At 35.5% G+C, this 16,461-nt stretch overlaps 1 protein-coding gene across 1 annotated transcript; it reads right to left on the bottom strand.

Annotated features, from left to right (window-relative positions):
• Positions 379–7,730, bottom strand: LOC109328307 (pyruvate kinase 1, cytosolic-like). Its single transcript, XM_019561717.1, has 16 exons — positions 7,538–7,730; positions 6,805–6,901; positions 6,407–6,504; positions 5,718–5,873; positions 4,480–4,557; positions 3,801–3,932; positions 3,343–3,423; positions 3,072–3,143; positions 2,855–2,944; positions 2,517–2,661; positions 2,315–2,403; positions 2,148–2,243; positions 1,961–2,028; positions 1,649–1,748; positions 1,463–1,522; positions 379–780 (listed from the first exon to the last, which is right to left on the bottom strand). The coding sequence occupies exons 1-16, from the start codon at positions 7,604–7,606 to the stop codon at positions 628–630; spliced, it is 1,584 nt and encodes a 527-aa protein (XP_019417262.1). The 5' UTR covers positions 7,607–7,730; the 3' UTR covers positions 379–627.

The raw sequence follows: 16,461 nt of genomic DNA, 5'->3' as shown, positions 1-16,461 counted from the left end.
TTTTTAGCGTGATCCTTCATATGGGGAATGCTAACTAATACTCTAGGAGTATTAGTTAAAGAACTCAAGGTAGAAATCTTACATTACAAAATGGTATATTCAAATACATTACAAGTTTGATAGTGGTGATTTCCAATGTATTGTTTTTTATTTGTTGATTTTTTAACCACGTGCCTTTAGGGCACCAATTAGCATGATACTTTCCATATTTCCAGGATACAAAACAATTTTTTTAGAGATTGAAAGCAAAATCCACCTAAGAAATAGATGGATAATGCATTTTCTGTTTGGATTTTACAAGAGAAAAACCCATAGTCTTCAACAGTGTACAATTTCCAAGGTTCTCCCTGGAACAATCAAAATCAACATGAACCAAAATTCAGCAAAATAACTATTTCTCATTGTTCATAAAATGATTAGAGAAGGTGCAAAGTTTGATTGTTCACTCAACCAACAGAATTCAGATTACATGTCTCAATCATCAAAATGATTGTAGCTACATTGTTAATATATATACCTCTCATGTGTTGTTGTTATATTATTACTATTACATGCAACTGAAGCTGTTAAAATGAAAGGTACAAAATTAATCTTATTATGCATGCAACCTTGAAAATTATGCAAAGTCTATTCTTCAAGCTCTATAATCTTGACAACTGAGGAGTCACCAACTTTCTGGCAAACAACAACTCTGTCATGTGACTTTATGATACCAAAAGCCTTGCCATGGTCTAAAGCAACCTTCAAAATTGATTCATTTGTTGCACTTGTAGACTCAGCCTGCACCCATGAAACAAACTTACTAGTTAACAACAAGGTACAACAGCATAAAGGATTATTATTCAAACTGTTTTACTTGAATAAGAGTCCTACATCAGAATAATCCTAGGAGCTTTTGTGATAAAAATATAATGCCAAAGGCAGGAAGAATGGTAGCTTAAAACATAATGAACTGAGATATAATGCAAAAGGAAATTGATTTCATATCATGTTTCAATTTCGGAATTAGGAGTTTTAATGTTAATTGAAATTTATTGTGTAGTATTAGTAATTTGGAAATTTAAAAAAGTCTAGTTTTGTGGACCATGGAATATTATTTTAGTTGGATTACTATTTTACTCCGGAGAGGTCATGAGTTCAAATCTTGGAAATAATCTCTCTGTTTGCGAGGAGTAACACTGCATACTTTTACTCTCCCGGACCCCACTAGGTGGGAGTCTCATATACCATGTTGTCTCCCTTTTTGTATTTTATTTCCTAGTTTGAACCTGTATTTCTTGAGTCATGAGTTAAGCTTCCTAGTAGGAGGTTTTACTTGATTTCCATTATATAAGATACATTATGTTTTAATATTTTAGACATTGAATATGTGCATTATAATTTCATGGTTTTGAGATCATTCATTGGTTCTCATTCCCTAATTTACATTCTTATATCAAATGACATAAAAAGAGAATCTTACTGGATGTCTTGGATCAGCCAGATTAGGGAAAAGACCTCTCACTATAAGTGATTGCCTTGCCTGCCAAAGGGATTATAGAAGGAAACAGAAAGAACTGATTAGTTTCTTTGCTTAATTTTATAATGCAAAGTTAAGACAAGAGTACAGACAAACATTCAATTTAAACCTCTAGTATTCATTAAATACCTCAAAAGCACCGGTGAATGTCCATCGGAGTTGATTTGTCTTCAGTTGAGGAATGACAACAGATATCACTGGCATGGTCGGTCGGTACTTTGCAATCAACCTGCACATGATTTGTTAGCAAGATAGCAAAGTTGCAACACAATGGCATGCAAATTGTCAATAAGTTAACTCAACAAGAATTGCCAAAGTATCCACATGGTAATTAATCTAATATTAATAAACAAGAAATGCATAAGCATTTGCATCCATGACCTGAAACTGAGAAAAATCTTTTAATAAAGGAAAGTGATAAGAAAGGGATGGAATTCAAACCTTGCAGCCCTTCCAGATGAAGTGAAGCAAATAATGACAGAGGCCTTAACCTTGACAGCTGCTCGAACCTGCATGTTTCAACACATTTATTTCCAGTTATATTCTTTTCTTGACACATTCCTTTAAGAATTTGAATTGAAGGTGAAAAAACAATGCTAAAAATGAGTAGTGCGAAAGAGAATCGTACAGCAGAGGAAGCTATTGATTCCAAATGACTCATTGGCTCTCCCGCATATTTAACAGCCTTCTTGAAATACAGATCTTGATTATAAACTTTCTCAGCCTACAAAGAGAAACTGATTAAGAGTTAGAATTGTGATAGGAATGTCGTTTATAACTAAGGCACAAACCTACCTCAGCACAAATTTTCCCAACAATGGAAATAGTCTCAACGGGGTATAATCCTCGCAGGGTCTCTGCCCCGAGAACAATTGCATCACTGCCTAAACCAAGGAAAAGGAGAAAACATTTAGATATGAAGAGTTTCACCAGAGAAAATAAAACAATACCTGCCAAATACAATAAAACAGAACGTAAGTCAGGAACTAAAAGTTACCATCCAGCACTGCATTGGCGACATCAGTTGCTTCAGCACGAGTGGGTCTTAGATTGTCGGTCATAGTGTCCACAACACGTGTAACAACAGCTGGCTTTCCAGCCATGTTACACTTGTAAATAGCAGCTTTTTGGAATAAAAACACCTGTCAAATCCATACGGGCATATGAAAGATTCTTGTGATTTTTATATTATAGATTAAAAACTGCTACAAAAGCCATATGCAGGCACACAAACCATGATGCTAAAAATACAACTAAACAGACGGAAACATATCATAACAACTACGAGATAGGAATATGTCACATTTGATATTTTGTTTAGTAAGTAAAGCTAACCTTCTCTGGTGGAAGATCTATCCCCAAATTTCCACGAGATAGGATGATACCGTCAGCTTCTCTCAATATCTCATCAAAATGTGTCAACCCCTATGAAAATTTGCAAAATGTATTTCAAAATCACAATCAAGAAATACATTAAAGGATGTTGAACTACTGTTTTTGATTGTTATAGGCACGGAAAGTATAGAATTTGAAGGATCTTGAAGCTTCTCACCTCTGTATTTTCAATCTTTGCAAAAATCTGTGTCTGTTTGAGGTCGCCTAACTTAGAGAGAAACTCGCGGGCCTGCAAAAATAAAAATGCTGGCATTTTTCTAATTGATATGACGAAAAATACGATAAAGAAAATGTTTCATTTAATCTAGAGTCTTTAGAACTAAGGAAATGTAGTAGTGAAATCAGAAAGGGGAAATACATCTAACAGAAACAAAATAAGTAAAGAATAAATAAGCAATAAGATAAAACACGTCAGGAATATCCCTTACATGACGAACATCTTCAGCGTGCCGGGTGTAGGATAGTGAAAGGAAGTCTATATTGTTTTGAACACCCCATGTGCTTATCACCTGAATTAGTCAGTGAAATATCAAAAGGTTAACACAACTACAAGAAACCAAGATACTTTAGTCTTACGACCGATGCAGATAAAATAATTTACCACATCTGTTGTGTATAGACTATAGAGTTTATACACATCAAATCTTTTGGATTGCCAAATAAATAACCATGTTCGCATAACAATGTAAATATAAGTCATTTTTAGGATAAAAACATGTAATAAGTTTAAAGTTTACCAAAATATAATTTGATTCCACCACCATAACCTCTGCATGAATATAAATAAAAATTGACACACACATTCACAAGCAGCAAAAGTAGAATGGAAATTTGTGATCACATGATGTGATTCTCGCTAATTTATGCATACAAATTTCTCAGGTACCTCTTTATCCTTATCAGTGAGGGTGGGAAGATCAATATGAATCTGAGACACATTTAAAGTATACAATGATCCAGGAAGTGTAGCAGAATTTTTTATGACACAAGTGACATCCTCACCATCCACCTCATCGACCTGCATTGTGAAATAAAACCAATTCAGTGACAGTAATACATAGACGAACTTGATAATGTGTATCAGAAGCTAACTGCAAAAGGCCGTGGGCATGTGGCAACTATTATCGGATACCAAACAGATCTTGTCCTGTACAGCATGATTATCTAAGTAACGTTTGTTCATGCAATACCTACTAGAAATGATGAATCATGCAAAACTGGAACCTGAATATATCAATTTCAATATCATGTACATGTAACATCTCAGTAACTTTTGATATTTCAAGAACAAAATACTGAATGCTACCTCAGAAAATGGATGTAGTTCATTCTTAAATTTTGTGCCTAAAGAAAATATTTTCTCATTGATATGCACCATGTGGTCATTTACCAAAAATGTAAGGACTGCATAACAACAATATATACTTCAAAAAATAAGAATAATTCATTTAGATAAACATTTCTGTTTATCAGGAAAAATATGCAATGGAAATGGTTAAAATAGTCAATCTAAACCATTCCCTCAAGAATTGAAGATTGAACCACTCCACCCTCTATTGCATTACCTCTAGCCATACAGAAGTTGTTTCACTTCCTGTAAACAGGTATTGACCAATAAAAATAGTATCACCCTTCTTCACAGCCTACAAAATTAAATTACACCTTATTAGGAATAAACCACATGATATACACAATTGAAGTACAATATGAGGAATAAAAAAAGGTAACTTTCAAACCCACAAACTTACATAACAAACCTGTATGAAGAACAAAAGACAGAAAATGAATAACATTTGTAGAGGAATAAAAATTCTTATAGGTCTAACAATCTTATACAGACAAAGTTAGAGCTAATGTTAATGTGAGAATCCCTTAATTACTATATTATAGAAAATTATGATTAGTGTATTTTAAAAGCAAAACTGGTTGTCAGTATGTCTCTTTCTAATGCCGAAAATACTACAAATTAATTCATTAGCTATGCTTATCTGTGAGTTGAAAGAAATCTGACGTCCATAAATTATGATGAAAATTTATTAATTTTTGAACTATTATCTTCTACAAAGAATGGAGAACAAGATTTTACTTATTCTCCTTGCTAGAAATGTAATAAAGCCACTCACGAGCCTTCACCTAACATCTTAAACTTGCCGAAAGTTGGTCCTTGATATCATATCAGAGCTTCTATGGCGATGTGATCATGCCTGTGATCCTTGCCATTCCCGTTCTTCAACACATGCTAAAAATGGGTCTGTACATGTCCACAACTCAAGCCTACACCCATTGGCTTAAGCTTTTAGGAGACAGGGAGAGTTTGCCCATGACAATCTTTTTCAAAATTAAGGGTATATACAGAAATCAAAAATAACAATTGGTACAGAAAGAAATTTTAAACGAAGGCATTGCAAATTTAGAAATTCGAGGTCATGAACTACTCAAAGGAATGAAAAATATGGAATTATCAATAAAAGAATGTCATTGCAAAATTTCATCAATCCGGGAAAAATCATCTATCAATTCCAATATTCCTCACAACTTCTACATTGACATTTTAATGAGTATGATGAACTTTTGAAGACTGCCACACGCCACAACACAACAGTCAGATTCATAAGTGTCAAAAAACTAAACATGCCAGTGATATTTAACTTAGACTCAAAAAAACAGTGGCCAAGTGCACAACACTCCCACCTAGTGGAATCTGGGGAGGGTTACAGTTAAGTTGGCAAACCTCTAAAGACGCATTCGGCATAATATATTACAAACCCCCAAAAAATGAGTTAAAAACAAAAGGTATACTGACCTTTGATAGTCCACTAAAATTTACTGGTAAGAGATTTGATGTAGCTTCTTTGTTTTGATCAGGAGTTAAGACGACCAATGTGTCAGCTTCAAGTGAAATTGGGTGCTCAGTTTTGTTGACAACTTGTAGTTCTGGACCAACAGTGTCTAGCATAACCTGGAGTTGGACAAAAAAGAAGCATATTCGTTTTTACATTAATTAACCTTCATATGATTATTTTCACATATGAATGAAGCTAAACTATTAAAATCAGTTACTTTTGACGATATGCTACGATTCGTTATATCATATGCATGTCTGTAAGGAGTAAGAGTCACTACAAGGCTTGAGATTCAATACGACAAGTCAACTGAAGTAGTATCAGTTGATGACAATTAAAAGTAGAAAAGAGTACTCATTTAAGCAGAACACACACATAGGTCGACGCAAATTATGACAAGAGTACTACTCATTTGATAAATCTCAATTAACTTCATATGTTTGATCATGCATTGAACTGAAATAGAATGCTAGCTAAGATAAAAACAAGACAGATAGAAATTATGACAAGAGTATTTATTCATTTGAAAGATCTCCATTAATTTGATATGTTTGAATTTAGATCATGAATTGAACAGAAATAGGATGCTAGCTAAAATAGGCTAAAGTCGAAAACAAATAAATAGTCACAAAAAACAAGAGAAGTTTACCGCGCAGAGTTTCTTGGTACTTTTGATAGCAGCCCTTAAATTCTCCAATGTCTCTTGGTGATATTCTGGATCACCCCATGAGAAATCAAACCTTGCCACTAATAAATGGTAAGAACAAAGAATAAGATCATCAATAGATAACTCAAACTAACAAAAAACTGAAGTAAAAGAATAAAAACAGAAATTGTTCATGATATGTACTTGGCCTTCTAATTCTGTCTTGAACAAATAGTTGATTCTAATAAACTGAGCTATTCTAGTTTAGTAACAACCTATCAATAAGGAAACAAAAACAACCAAATGGTCCCCATCTAAGTGATCTTTGCTAAAAATGGAGAAATAGTGAGGTTAATGTGACAAAAAAAACAAAACTGCAATGAATTGTTAAGCATGAATACCAGACATTCCAGCTTCGAGACAACGGGAAATGACTTCAACTGATCGTGACTTTGGACCAAGCGTGCCAACAATCTTTGTCATAGCTGGAAAGAAACTCTGCAGGGTGCATTTTAACCACTTCAATCAAAATCCAAATTAACAAAATCTTCAAATAAAAAAGACCCATGAATTCTCTAGAAAAGGCTAATGTTTTCATTTTTCCACATACACAACAATAAAGGCGAAAACAATTAAACAAAGAGAAAACAAAAAACAGTTATTCACTTTGTGAAGTTTTCAGCAAACTCTCCTCAAATACTTGAAGAATTAGCAGCATAAAAGAAAGGTCATAAGTCAAATTATCGACAAGGCACGGTTGAAAGAGCTTGAAATCACATTGACAAGGAAATTCGAACCCAACCCAGATCATCAAGGACATCAAAAACACCATTTTACAGTTTAAGAATGGAAAGAAAAAAAAGAAATCTCATTACATTCAAAATCAGTGTTCTAAATCTTATCCACGACCACTATAGACGCGGATATGTTAAGATTTTGAGAGAAGTCTCACTATCACAATTGCGGTCCGATGCATCAGTTTGTTAGCAAACAAAAGCAGCATGAATGAATAAACAAGGCACAGATATAGTAATCGGATTATATATCATAAAAATGAAAGAGCTTGAAAGTACTACAAGTAAAAAAACAAACATTAGTTATAAAAAGAGAGAAAAAATAAGGTGTGGACTTAACAGGCTTTGATGGCTCAAGGATGGAGGACATCCTAATGGGTTCTTCAAGAAGTAAAGGACTTGACTGCATTTTTTGAATCAAAAACTAAACTTGTGAGATTGGTTGAAAAGTTATAGAGAGGAGAATATGAAGATGATGAAGAAGTAGAAAGGAAGAAAAGGAATATGGTGTGAGTAAGACTAAGAAGGAAAGAGAATCAAGTGAAAAAAATGCGCATTTGTATGCAGAAAGTGGAGTCCACGTGCCATGTTCTTTTTCACTTTCCCTTTTTAACTCTATGAACATTGTTTTCACTTAAAGTCTGTGGGCATGGTTAAGGATAATGTCCTAACAGTATCAAAAGAGTTTCCTTGGATTATATAGAAGTTGTTAGTCTAGTGGTTTAGTCACACTCAATTTCCACAAACACTACAATATTAAAGATGTTTAATTTCTAGAGTGATATGCAGAGATGGCAAATGGATCGTCCAAAAAGTTAAGCGGGTATGGGTATACCATATTTGTTTAATGGACAAAATTCAATATTTTGTCCGCGGAAATTGTTGAGTAATTAAAAAAATAAAAATCATATAATAAATAAAATAAAGTAGTTGAAGATAAAAAGTTAACAAATTTTTTGATATTTTGTATGAAATTTAACAAATCACAATTTTTTCAGAGATTAAAAATTACATTATATCATAACTTATTTAAAATTTTCTTACATTTTTTCTTAAATTATGTTTATGGACCGCCCGCATTGCCCAATGGATATACCCATGAATTTGACGGACAAAACGGGCAAATAGTCAAAATTTGTATGTCATGCTCGCAAAAAATGCAAGCTATGCGTGCGCGCCCACAGACAATACTTGTTTTGCCATCTATAGTGATATGGACAATCACACCCTAAAATAATTCATTCTTTAACTATATGATGAGAATACTCTTTGTTAAGAGTAATCGTATCTCTTCACATGTTTTGCATATGGTCTTTCGTGTCACTCATAAATGAGCATTTGACAAAATTTAGTATGATATTTAATACTTTAATTGTTATGTGATGCATTTGTGTGTATAAAAAGTTTGAGATAAGCTGGTTGAAATGGTTGGTAGAATTATAAGCAAACAAATACATACAATCCAAATAAAAACAAGTTATTGTAAGGACAACAAGCAAAATAATAATAATAATGTTACATTGCATAGGATGAACGTAGAATACTCTACGAGTATAAGAGAAAATAAGATAAAAGTTTAAAGTGTTTTTAAAAATGACAAGTTAAAATATTAAAAAAAAATTGAGGTATTGATCTCATTGAAAGTAAGAGTTGCTATAATAATTTAAAACAACCGACAAATTCAGACATGTTTGCACACTCCTAATCATATTCCAAATATTTTATATTTCTTTTGTTTTATTCCAATGTCGGTGTCGCATATTGTGTATATAATTTTTTGGTTACAAGAGACATGAAATAAGTATTCAAATTTAACCACTCAAAAGCTTGTTCTAACCATTTTTCATTATCTTATCCTCCTCCCCTTGTAAGTCATTTTTATGCACTGAAAATTTGTGAATAATTGTGATACCCAAAACCAAAGAGATATAAGTGATGAAGATCAAGACTTTTATAGTTTTGTTTAGTTTGTGAACAATTGTGATACCATTACATAATTTTTCATATTCCAAAATTATTAGTATGCAACTCTTCCATTAATAACCATTATAAACTTCCAAATATTATTTTTCACAATATATCATTATTCTTCTACATGATTTCAAATTTATATTTTTTTCTTCATTTCTATATTTGATTAATCTTCTTACATCTTTGTTTTTATTGAGTTTTTATGTAACATTTCTTATACTAAATTATTTTTCTTTAATGAATATAACACGAAAATGATACATATAAAAAAACAAAAATACAAGTTGATAATCACGAAGTATCAATCGATAAGAATAAAATATATATTTAATGGTTTTTTAAAGTGGTATTGGGGGATGCCCATAGAGATTAGAGAGTGGGGGAGCAGCTCCCCAACAAATTAAGAAATTTTTTAATGAGAAAAAATGTTTGCACTAACAGTGTAAGAATTATATATATTGTCAGTTTACTACCTGTAATTCATTTTCAATTATCATTAACTCTTCAGGAAAATAATACAAATGAATGATAAATAATATATTGATCGTATATATATCTTTAAACTAACACACTCATGTAAGATTTGTTTATGCATCTCAAAAGTCAAAACTGTGTTCTGATTATCAATAGTGTTTGATAGGACTGGAAATGCACAAAGGCTCGTTCGGTCTAAGCAAAGACCCTTATGGCTATCTGATTATGTGGTGAGAAAGTAATGGTGCAATATCTATTTTAATTCATATCGGGCCTTATGTTGTTAGCCCATATCTAATAGTGGAAACCCTAAAGTCTCTAGCTCATGTATTTAATCTTACTCCAGCTGATACATGGAGGCTATGAATGTTATGAATTATCTTTTTCTGCACTTCATTTTCTTATTATTCCTTATCTTAGCTCACTGTTTTCTTCTTCCCTAATCAAGACCCTATCATTTGGTGAGTTCATTCTTGTACTATGCCTCCTAAAACTACTACCAAGGATATTAATGAGTCATTGTTACAACTCTTTGCTGATAAACTTCATGAACAACAAGAACAGCAAGATTCCAGACATGCAACTATTACAGAAGCTCTTCACACCATCACTGAAAAACTGGCCAATATTTCTACCTTACCACCTCAACCACCAGATCCACCACAACTATCCTCAAACCAGCCCTTATACCCCCCATTCCACCTCAACAGCCATCACCTACCCATTTTCCCAACTATACACAATCTCCTGTTTCCCCGTTTTTCACTCATAATAACCCTTACATTCGCCCCAACTTTCCCTATATGCCCCCACCCACAACCCAACCAAGACCCCCCAAACTACAACTTACTCCTTTTGACGGATCAGAACCCCTAGACTGGCTATTCCAAGCTGAGCAATTTTTTCAACTTTACCAAGTCCCTCCAGATCATCGTCTCCATATCATTTCATTTTATATGAAAGGAGAAGCTTTAAGTTGGTTCAAGTGAGCTTTCCATAACTCTACTTTTACTGATTGGGAGAGTTTCACTAGATGCTTGGAGACAAGGTTTGGCCCCACTTGCTATGAAAATCATCAAGCAGAACTCTTCAAGCTGCGCCAAATGGGCACAGTAGTTGAATATCAACGACAGTTTGAAACACTCTGCAACAGAATTTGGGGTCTGTCCCCAGAGGTAATTCTAAACTGTTTTATTTCTGGGCTTACGACAGAGATTAGGCGTGAGCTGGCTGTTCTCCGCCCCTCAAATATTGTTGAAGCTTTGGGCCTTGCTAAACTTATTGAATCAAAAATCAAAGACTCAAAACCCACACCACACAAACCTTTTCGTTACCCAACTGCCCCAAACCAACCTCACCACTTCATCACACCCCGACCCAATACACTGCCTAACCCCCCTCCAACTACACAATCAACTTCACCATCTTTTCCTATACGTCTTCTCACTATGGCCCAAATGCAAGAAAGACGTGCCCAAGGTCTTTGTTATAACTGCGATGAAAAGTTTCACAACGGGCACAAATGTCAACACAGACGTGTTTTGTTGCTGCTGGATGATGACTTCCAGCCAACAGATGACACTCACATTTCCTCTCTCAAACCTGCAGAGGAGGATCTAGTAGCAATAAATGACCTTATACACTTTCAATTATCTGAACAAGCTCTTGAGGGACAACCCTCTCCTAAGACATTGCGATTTCAAGGATCCATCGCAGGCCATCCAGTCATAATTTTGGTGGACACCGGAAGTTCTCACAATGTCATTCAGCCTCGATTGGCAAGCTATCTGCAATTGGAGATTGACCCAACTCCAACATTTCCAGTTATGGTGGGAAATAGTGCTCACATTTATTGTACAGGCGTGTGTTCTAATACACCGGTCAGGATGCAAAACCAGTTGTTTCACATACCACTCTATCTACTGCCAATTAAAGGAGCCGATGTTGTTCTCGACATTGAATGGTTGCGCACTCTAGGTCCAGTCACTTCGGACTTTGCAATTCCATCCATGACTTTTAAAGTGGGGAATGACACCATAACCCTCCAAGGAGACAATGCCAGCCCCATTTTGCCTTCATCACTTCATCAACTCACCTACTTCCTAAGCACAGATTCTATCGCTTCTCTTCACACAATAACCTTCCTACCCATACTACCCACCCCACACTTACCACAACAAACACACCACAAAATTAACCCACAAATACAAACTCTTCTTCACAAATATGAGGACATTTTTCAAACCCCACATAGCCTACCCCCAGACCGCCCTCATAACCACTCAATTCCATTACTACCGAATTCTGCCCCCATTTCCATTAAACCTTACTGTTATCCTCATTCCCAGAAAGACACTATGACCTCTATGATTCCTGAAATGCTCAAAGATGGCATTATCACACCCAACAATAGTCCATTTTCATCCCCAGTTTTACTGGTCAAAAAGAAGGACGGGACTTGGCGTTTTTGCATCGATTATCGAGCTTTAAATGCAATCACAATCCGTGATCGCTTTCCCATTCCAACTATTGAGGAATTGTTGGATGAATTAGGTGGAACTACCATTTTTTCCAAGATTGATCTCCGTTCTGGTTATCATCAAATTAAAGTGCAAGAACATGATACGCACAAAACTGCATTCAGAACTTTTGATGGTCATTACGAGTTTCTGGTTATACCGTTTGGGCTAACCAATGCTCCTGCCACTTTTCAAGCAGCAATGAACGACCTATTGAGACCTCATTTGCGAAGGTTTGTTTTGGTGTTCTTTGATGATATTCTAATTTACAGTTCTAATTTGACTGATCATTTAGTGCATCTGAGAATCATTTTGGACCTATTAGTTACTCACCAGTTTTATGCCAAGTTATCCAAATGTCAATTTGGGGTTTCTACAGTTGGTTACCTAGGTCACATCATTTCAACCGGGGTTGTTACCCCTGATCCGGATAAAATTCAAGCAATGCTGGAATGGTCAAGGCCACGTTCACTCACGATACTCAAGGGATTTTTGGGCCTCACCGGATTCTATCGGAAGTTTGTTAAGCACTACGCCACACTCGCCGCTCCCCTCACCGAGTTGTTAAAATTACAGACATTTACATGGACAAATGAGGCACAGGTCACCTTCACAGAATTAAAAACAGCTATGGCTACCACCCCGGTCCTACAACTACCCAACTTTTCCAAGCCTTTTGTTGTGGAAACGGACGCTTCCGCCGTTGCGATTAGGGCTGTTCTCTCCCAGGAAGGACATCCAATCGCGTTTTTCAGCAAGAAAATGATTTCTCGGATGCAGCACTCTTCCACGTATGTCCGTGAGATGTTTGCGGTTACCGAATCTGTAAAAAAAATGGCGTCAATACCTCATCGGTAGAAAATTTCATATTTATACAGATCAACAAAGCTTGAAACACTTAATGACCCAAGGTCTACACACACCAAAACAGCAAAAGTGGGCAACAAAACTCATAGGATTTGACTATGAAATTAAATACAGGACCGGTACCTTTAATAGAGTCGTTGACGCCTTGTCCAGATGCCACAATGAAGATTCAGCCACATGCCACTCCATGTCATCATCTTTTCCACAGATACTGGATCGGGTCCGCTCATATTACAATATCTCGGTGGGTCAACAATTTATCACCAAATTAGAATCAGAAACACCAGGCAGATCAAAATTTCATATATCACAAGGACTGGTTTTTTTTCAAAACCGTATCTTCATACCTGGTACAATGGACCTGCGAACGATTTTGTTGAAGGAATTCCACGAAACACCAATTGGGGGCCACTCTGGATGGAAACCGACTTTGGCTCGTCTTACAGCTTCATGCTACTGGTCGGGCATCACCAAAGATGTTAAGTTGTTTGTTCAACAGTGTGCTATATGTCAATATAACAAGTACCTACCACAAAAATATCAAGGATTATTACAACCATTAACAGTTCCCGACAGGGTATGGGAAGAAATATCTATGGACTTTATAACACATTTACCTTCTTCTCAGGGCCATACGATCATCTGGGTTATCGTGGACCGGCTCACCAAGTACACCCATTACACTGCTCTACCGACTCGGTTCTCCGCTGAAACCCTTGCTCGACGTTTTCTGAATGACATTTGCAGGTTACATGGTGTTCCAAAAAGCATCGTTTCTGATCGTGACCCTTTGTTTCTCAGTGGGTTCTGGAAAGAGCTCTTTAAGCTCCTTGGTACTTCCTTATGCTACAGCACCGCCTACCACCCTCAATCCAACGGTCAAACAGAAGTTGTGAACCATGGTCTACAGACTTACCTTCGGTGCTTCACAGGGTCTCAACCGAACCGGTTGTTTGCTCACCTCCCTCTTGTCGAGTATTGGTACAGCACCAACCATCATTCGACTATTAAAATGACTCCTTTTGAAGCTCTTTATGGAAGAACCCCACCAACAATTCGGGACTACCTTCCTGGATTGGGTTCTCCTCCGTCTTCAAGCATATCGGTAACAAACAGTAGCTCAACGCCGCTCCCAAAAATTGTCCCGGCGTTTCTTTGGACCATACCAAGTTGTTAAGAGGGTGGGGACGATGGCTTATGAACTGGAACTTCCACCGGCGTCTCGAATCCACCCCGTGTTCCACGTCTCTCTCCTAAGACGTTTCCACGGTGACCCTCACGTGCACGGAAGAGATACATCCCTAATCGGATTCCGGCGAGACTCCATAGACCAACCAACCGTGGCACCACCAGACCAACCACGGCGCTCCAGCGGTGTTCAAAACACCTCCCTGTTGGAACCTTCGGTGGACGATCAGGGTGTGAGCCATATAGCTCAGAGAGAGACGGCAGTGAAGAAGGCCCACGGTGGGGTTGGAGATGAGGAAGGGAACCCTTTGGGAGAACCAACACAGAAAAAAAGTGATAAAATGGTTTTGAATGAGGTGATAAATGAAGGAGAGATTCAAGGTGAAATTGTTTTTGAAAAGGTAAAGGGCATTAAAGGGGGTGTTAAAAATCTGAACACTCTTTTTGAAAGTGCACCTCGTGCACATCACCCAGTTCAAAATGCACCGTTGGATGAGGGAGTTAATTCTCCCCCGTTAGATGCCCTACACAATTCTGCCCCCTTTTCAGATTTTCCCACGTCTCGAGGAGAAATTAAGGGAAATTCACAATCCCCAATGCCAACTCACATCTTCCCATCAATTCCAACCAGCTGTTTCCCATTTCCACCGAATTATGGCCGTTGTTCTTCATCTTCAAGTGGTCCCCACGCGGTTGACTCTATTTCACACCTTGAGGACAAGGTGTCTCTCCATGGGTTGGGCAATGATAGGACTGGAAATGCACAAAGGCCCATTCGGTCTAAGCAAAGGCCCTTATGGCTATCTGATTATGTGGTGGTAAAGTAATGGTGCAATATCTATTTTAATTCATATAGGGCCTTATGTTGTTAGCCCATATCTAGTAGTGGAAACCCTAAAGTCTCTAGCTCATGTATTTAATCTTGCTCCAGCTGATACATGGAGACTATGAATGTTATGAATTATCTTTTTCTGCACTTAATTTTCTTATTATTCCTTATCTTAGCTCACCGTTTTCTTCTTCCCTAATCAAGACCCTATCAGTGTTCTCCTTCATAACTTACTCACTAGGCTGAACTTCAAACAATCTTTACCTCTTCAAATGTTTTGGTTCAAGTATATGTTCCTTTTACTCAATGTCTTAAATTATTAACGTTCATGCCTCGTAGTCATGAAATATATATATATATATATATATATATATACCAATAATATAACAGTTTTTAATATCATGTATTATTTATTATTTACTAATATATTGACTGTGTAAAAAATTTTATACTATGAGTATAACGAAAGTTATTTGCATCATAATATATTATATATTATTTACTCTATTGGTTTTTATGTATATTAGTGTTTTGTACATTGTGAGCAAATCATCTACCATTGACTCTCAAACAAAAGTAATACAAATCAATGATGTATGATATGCTGACAGTATGAAAATTTTACATTGTCGGTTCATAGATTTTAAACTCTTTATGTATAGTATATATTTAGACCGATCAAATAATTTTGTTACATTATAACATGAGAAAATGATGTATACAATAGGTAATTACATATAAGTTTTACACACTATTAATATATCATTTATTATTCATATTTAATCATATTAATTATTCAAAAATAGTGTAAAATATGTACATCGACAGTGTAAAGATTTATACACATGCACAATATCATCCACCCTTCATTTGGATTACTTTTTTTGAAAAGTCAACGATAATTAAACATCAATGATAGATAACTCAATGATAATATATAAATCTTATATATTGTCAGTGTATACATCTTTTTCTCATTAAAAAACGACCTACATATTATCTTATATCATTCACTTAGAATAATTTCATTCATTACTCACAACGTCACAATCAATATGTTCAAACCATATTTTTTTTATAAACAAAATGCTTACATTTGTCTTCCTCATGCAGCCTAGTACACAAAAATGTATACGAAATTGCCACGACTTTTACATATCCACCATTTCACATGCAATTTTTATTTTTCCAATGAAAAAAATAAGCATTGACAATATGTTTTTTATATAAAGACATTATCATCCATCATTTATATTTTATTATTATTAATTTTTAAAAAAATTAATATAAATCTTGACACTTATCATGCATGTATATTATATTTTTTCATAGGGCTCCATTTTCAACTTTAGTATTTTCAAATGGGCTTGTCCCACAATAATATCCAGTAACATTGTTTTGTGTTAAACGCATAAC

The sequence above is a fragment of the Lupinus angustifolius genome, chromosome LG15 (assembly GCF_001865875.1).
Source record: "Lupinus angustifolius cultivar Tanjil chromosome LG15, LupAngTanjil_v1.0, whole genome shotgun sequence".
Lineage (NCBI taxonomy): Eukaryota > Viridiplantae > Streptophyta > Magnoliopsida > Fabales > Fabaceae > Lupinus > Lupinus angustifolius.
The sequence above is the reverse complement of the archived record's forward strand: the minus strand, read 5'-3'. Positions and strand labels throughout refer to the sequence as shown.

Excerpts from the sequence above, each read along its gene's own strand:
- LOC109328307 (XM_019561717.1), bottom strand. The coding sequence starts at position 7,606 with ATGCAGTCAAGTCCTTTACTTCTTGAAGAACCCATTAGGATGTCCTCC. Across the intron at positions 6,505-6,804 it reads TCTCGAAGCTGGAATGTCTG|TGGCAAGGTTTGATTTCTCA; the intron begins GTATTCATGCTT and ends ACCATTTATTAG. Across the intron at positions 4,558-5,717 it reads ATTTTAGTGGACTATCAAAG|GCTGTGAAGAAGGGTGATAC; the intron begins GTCAGTATACCT and ends TTAATTTTGTAG.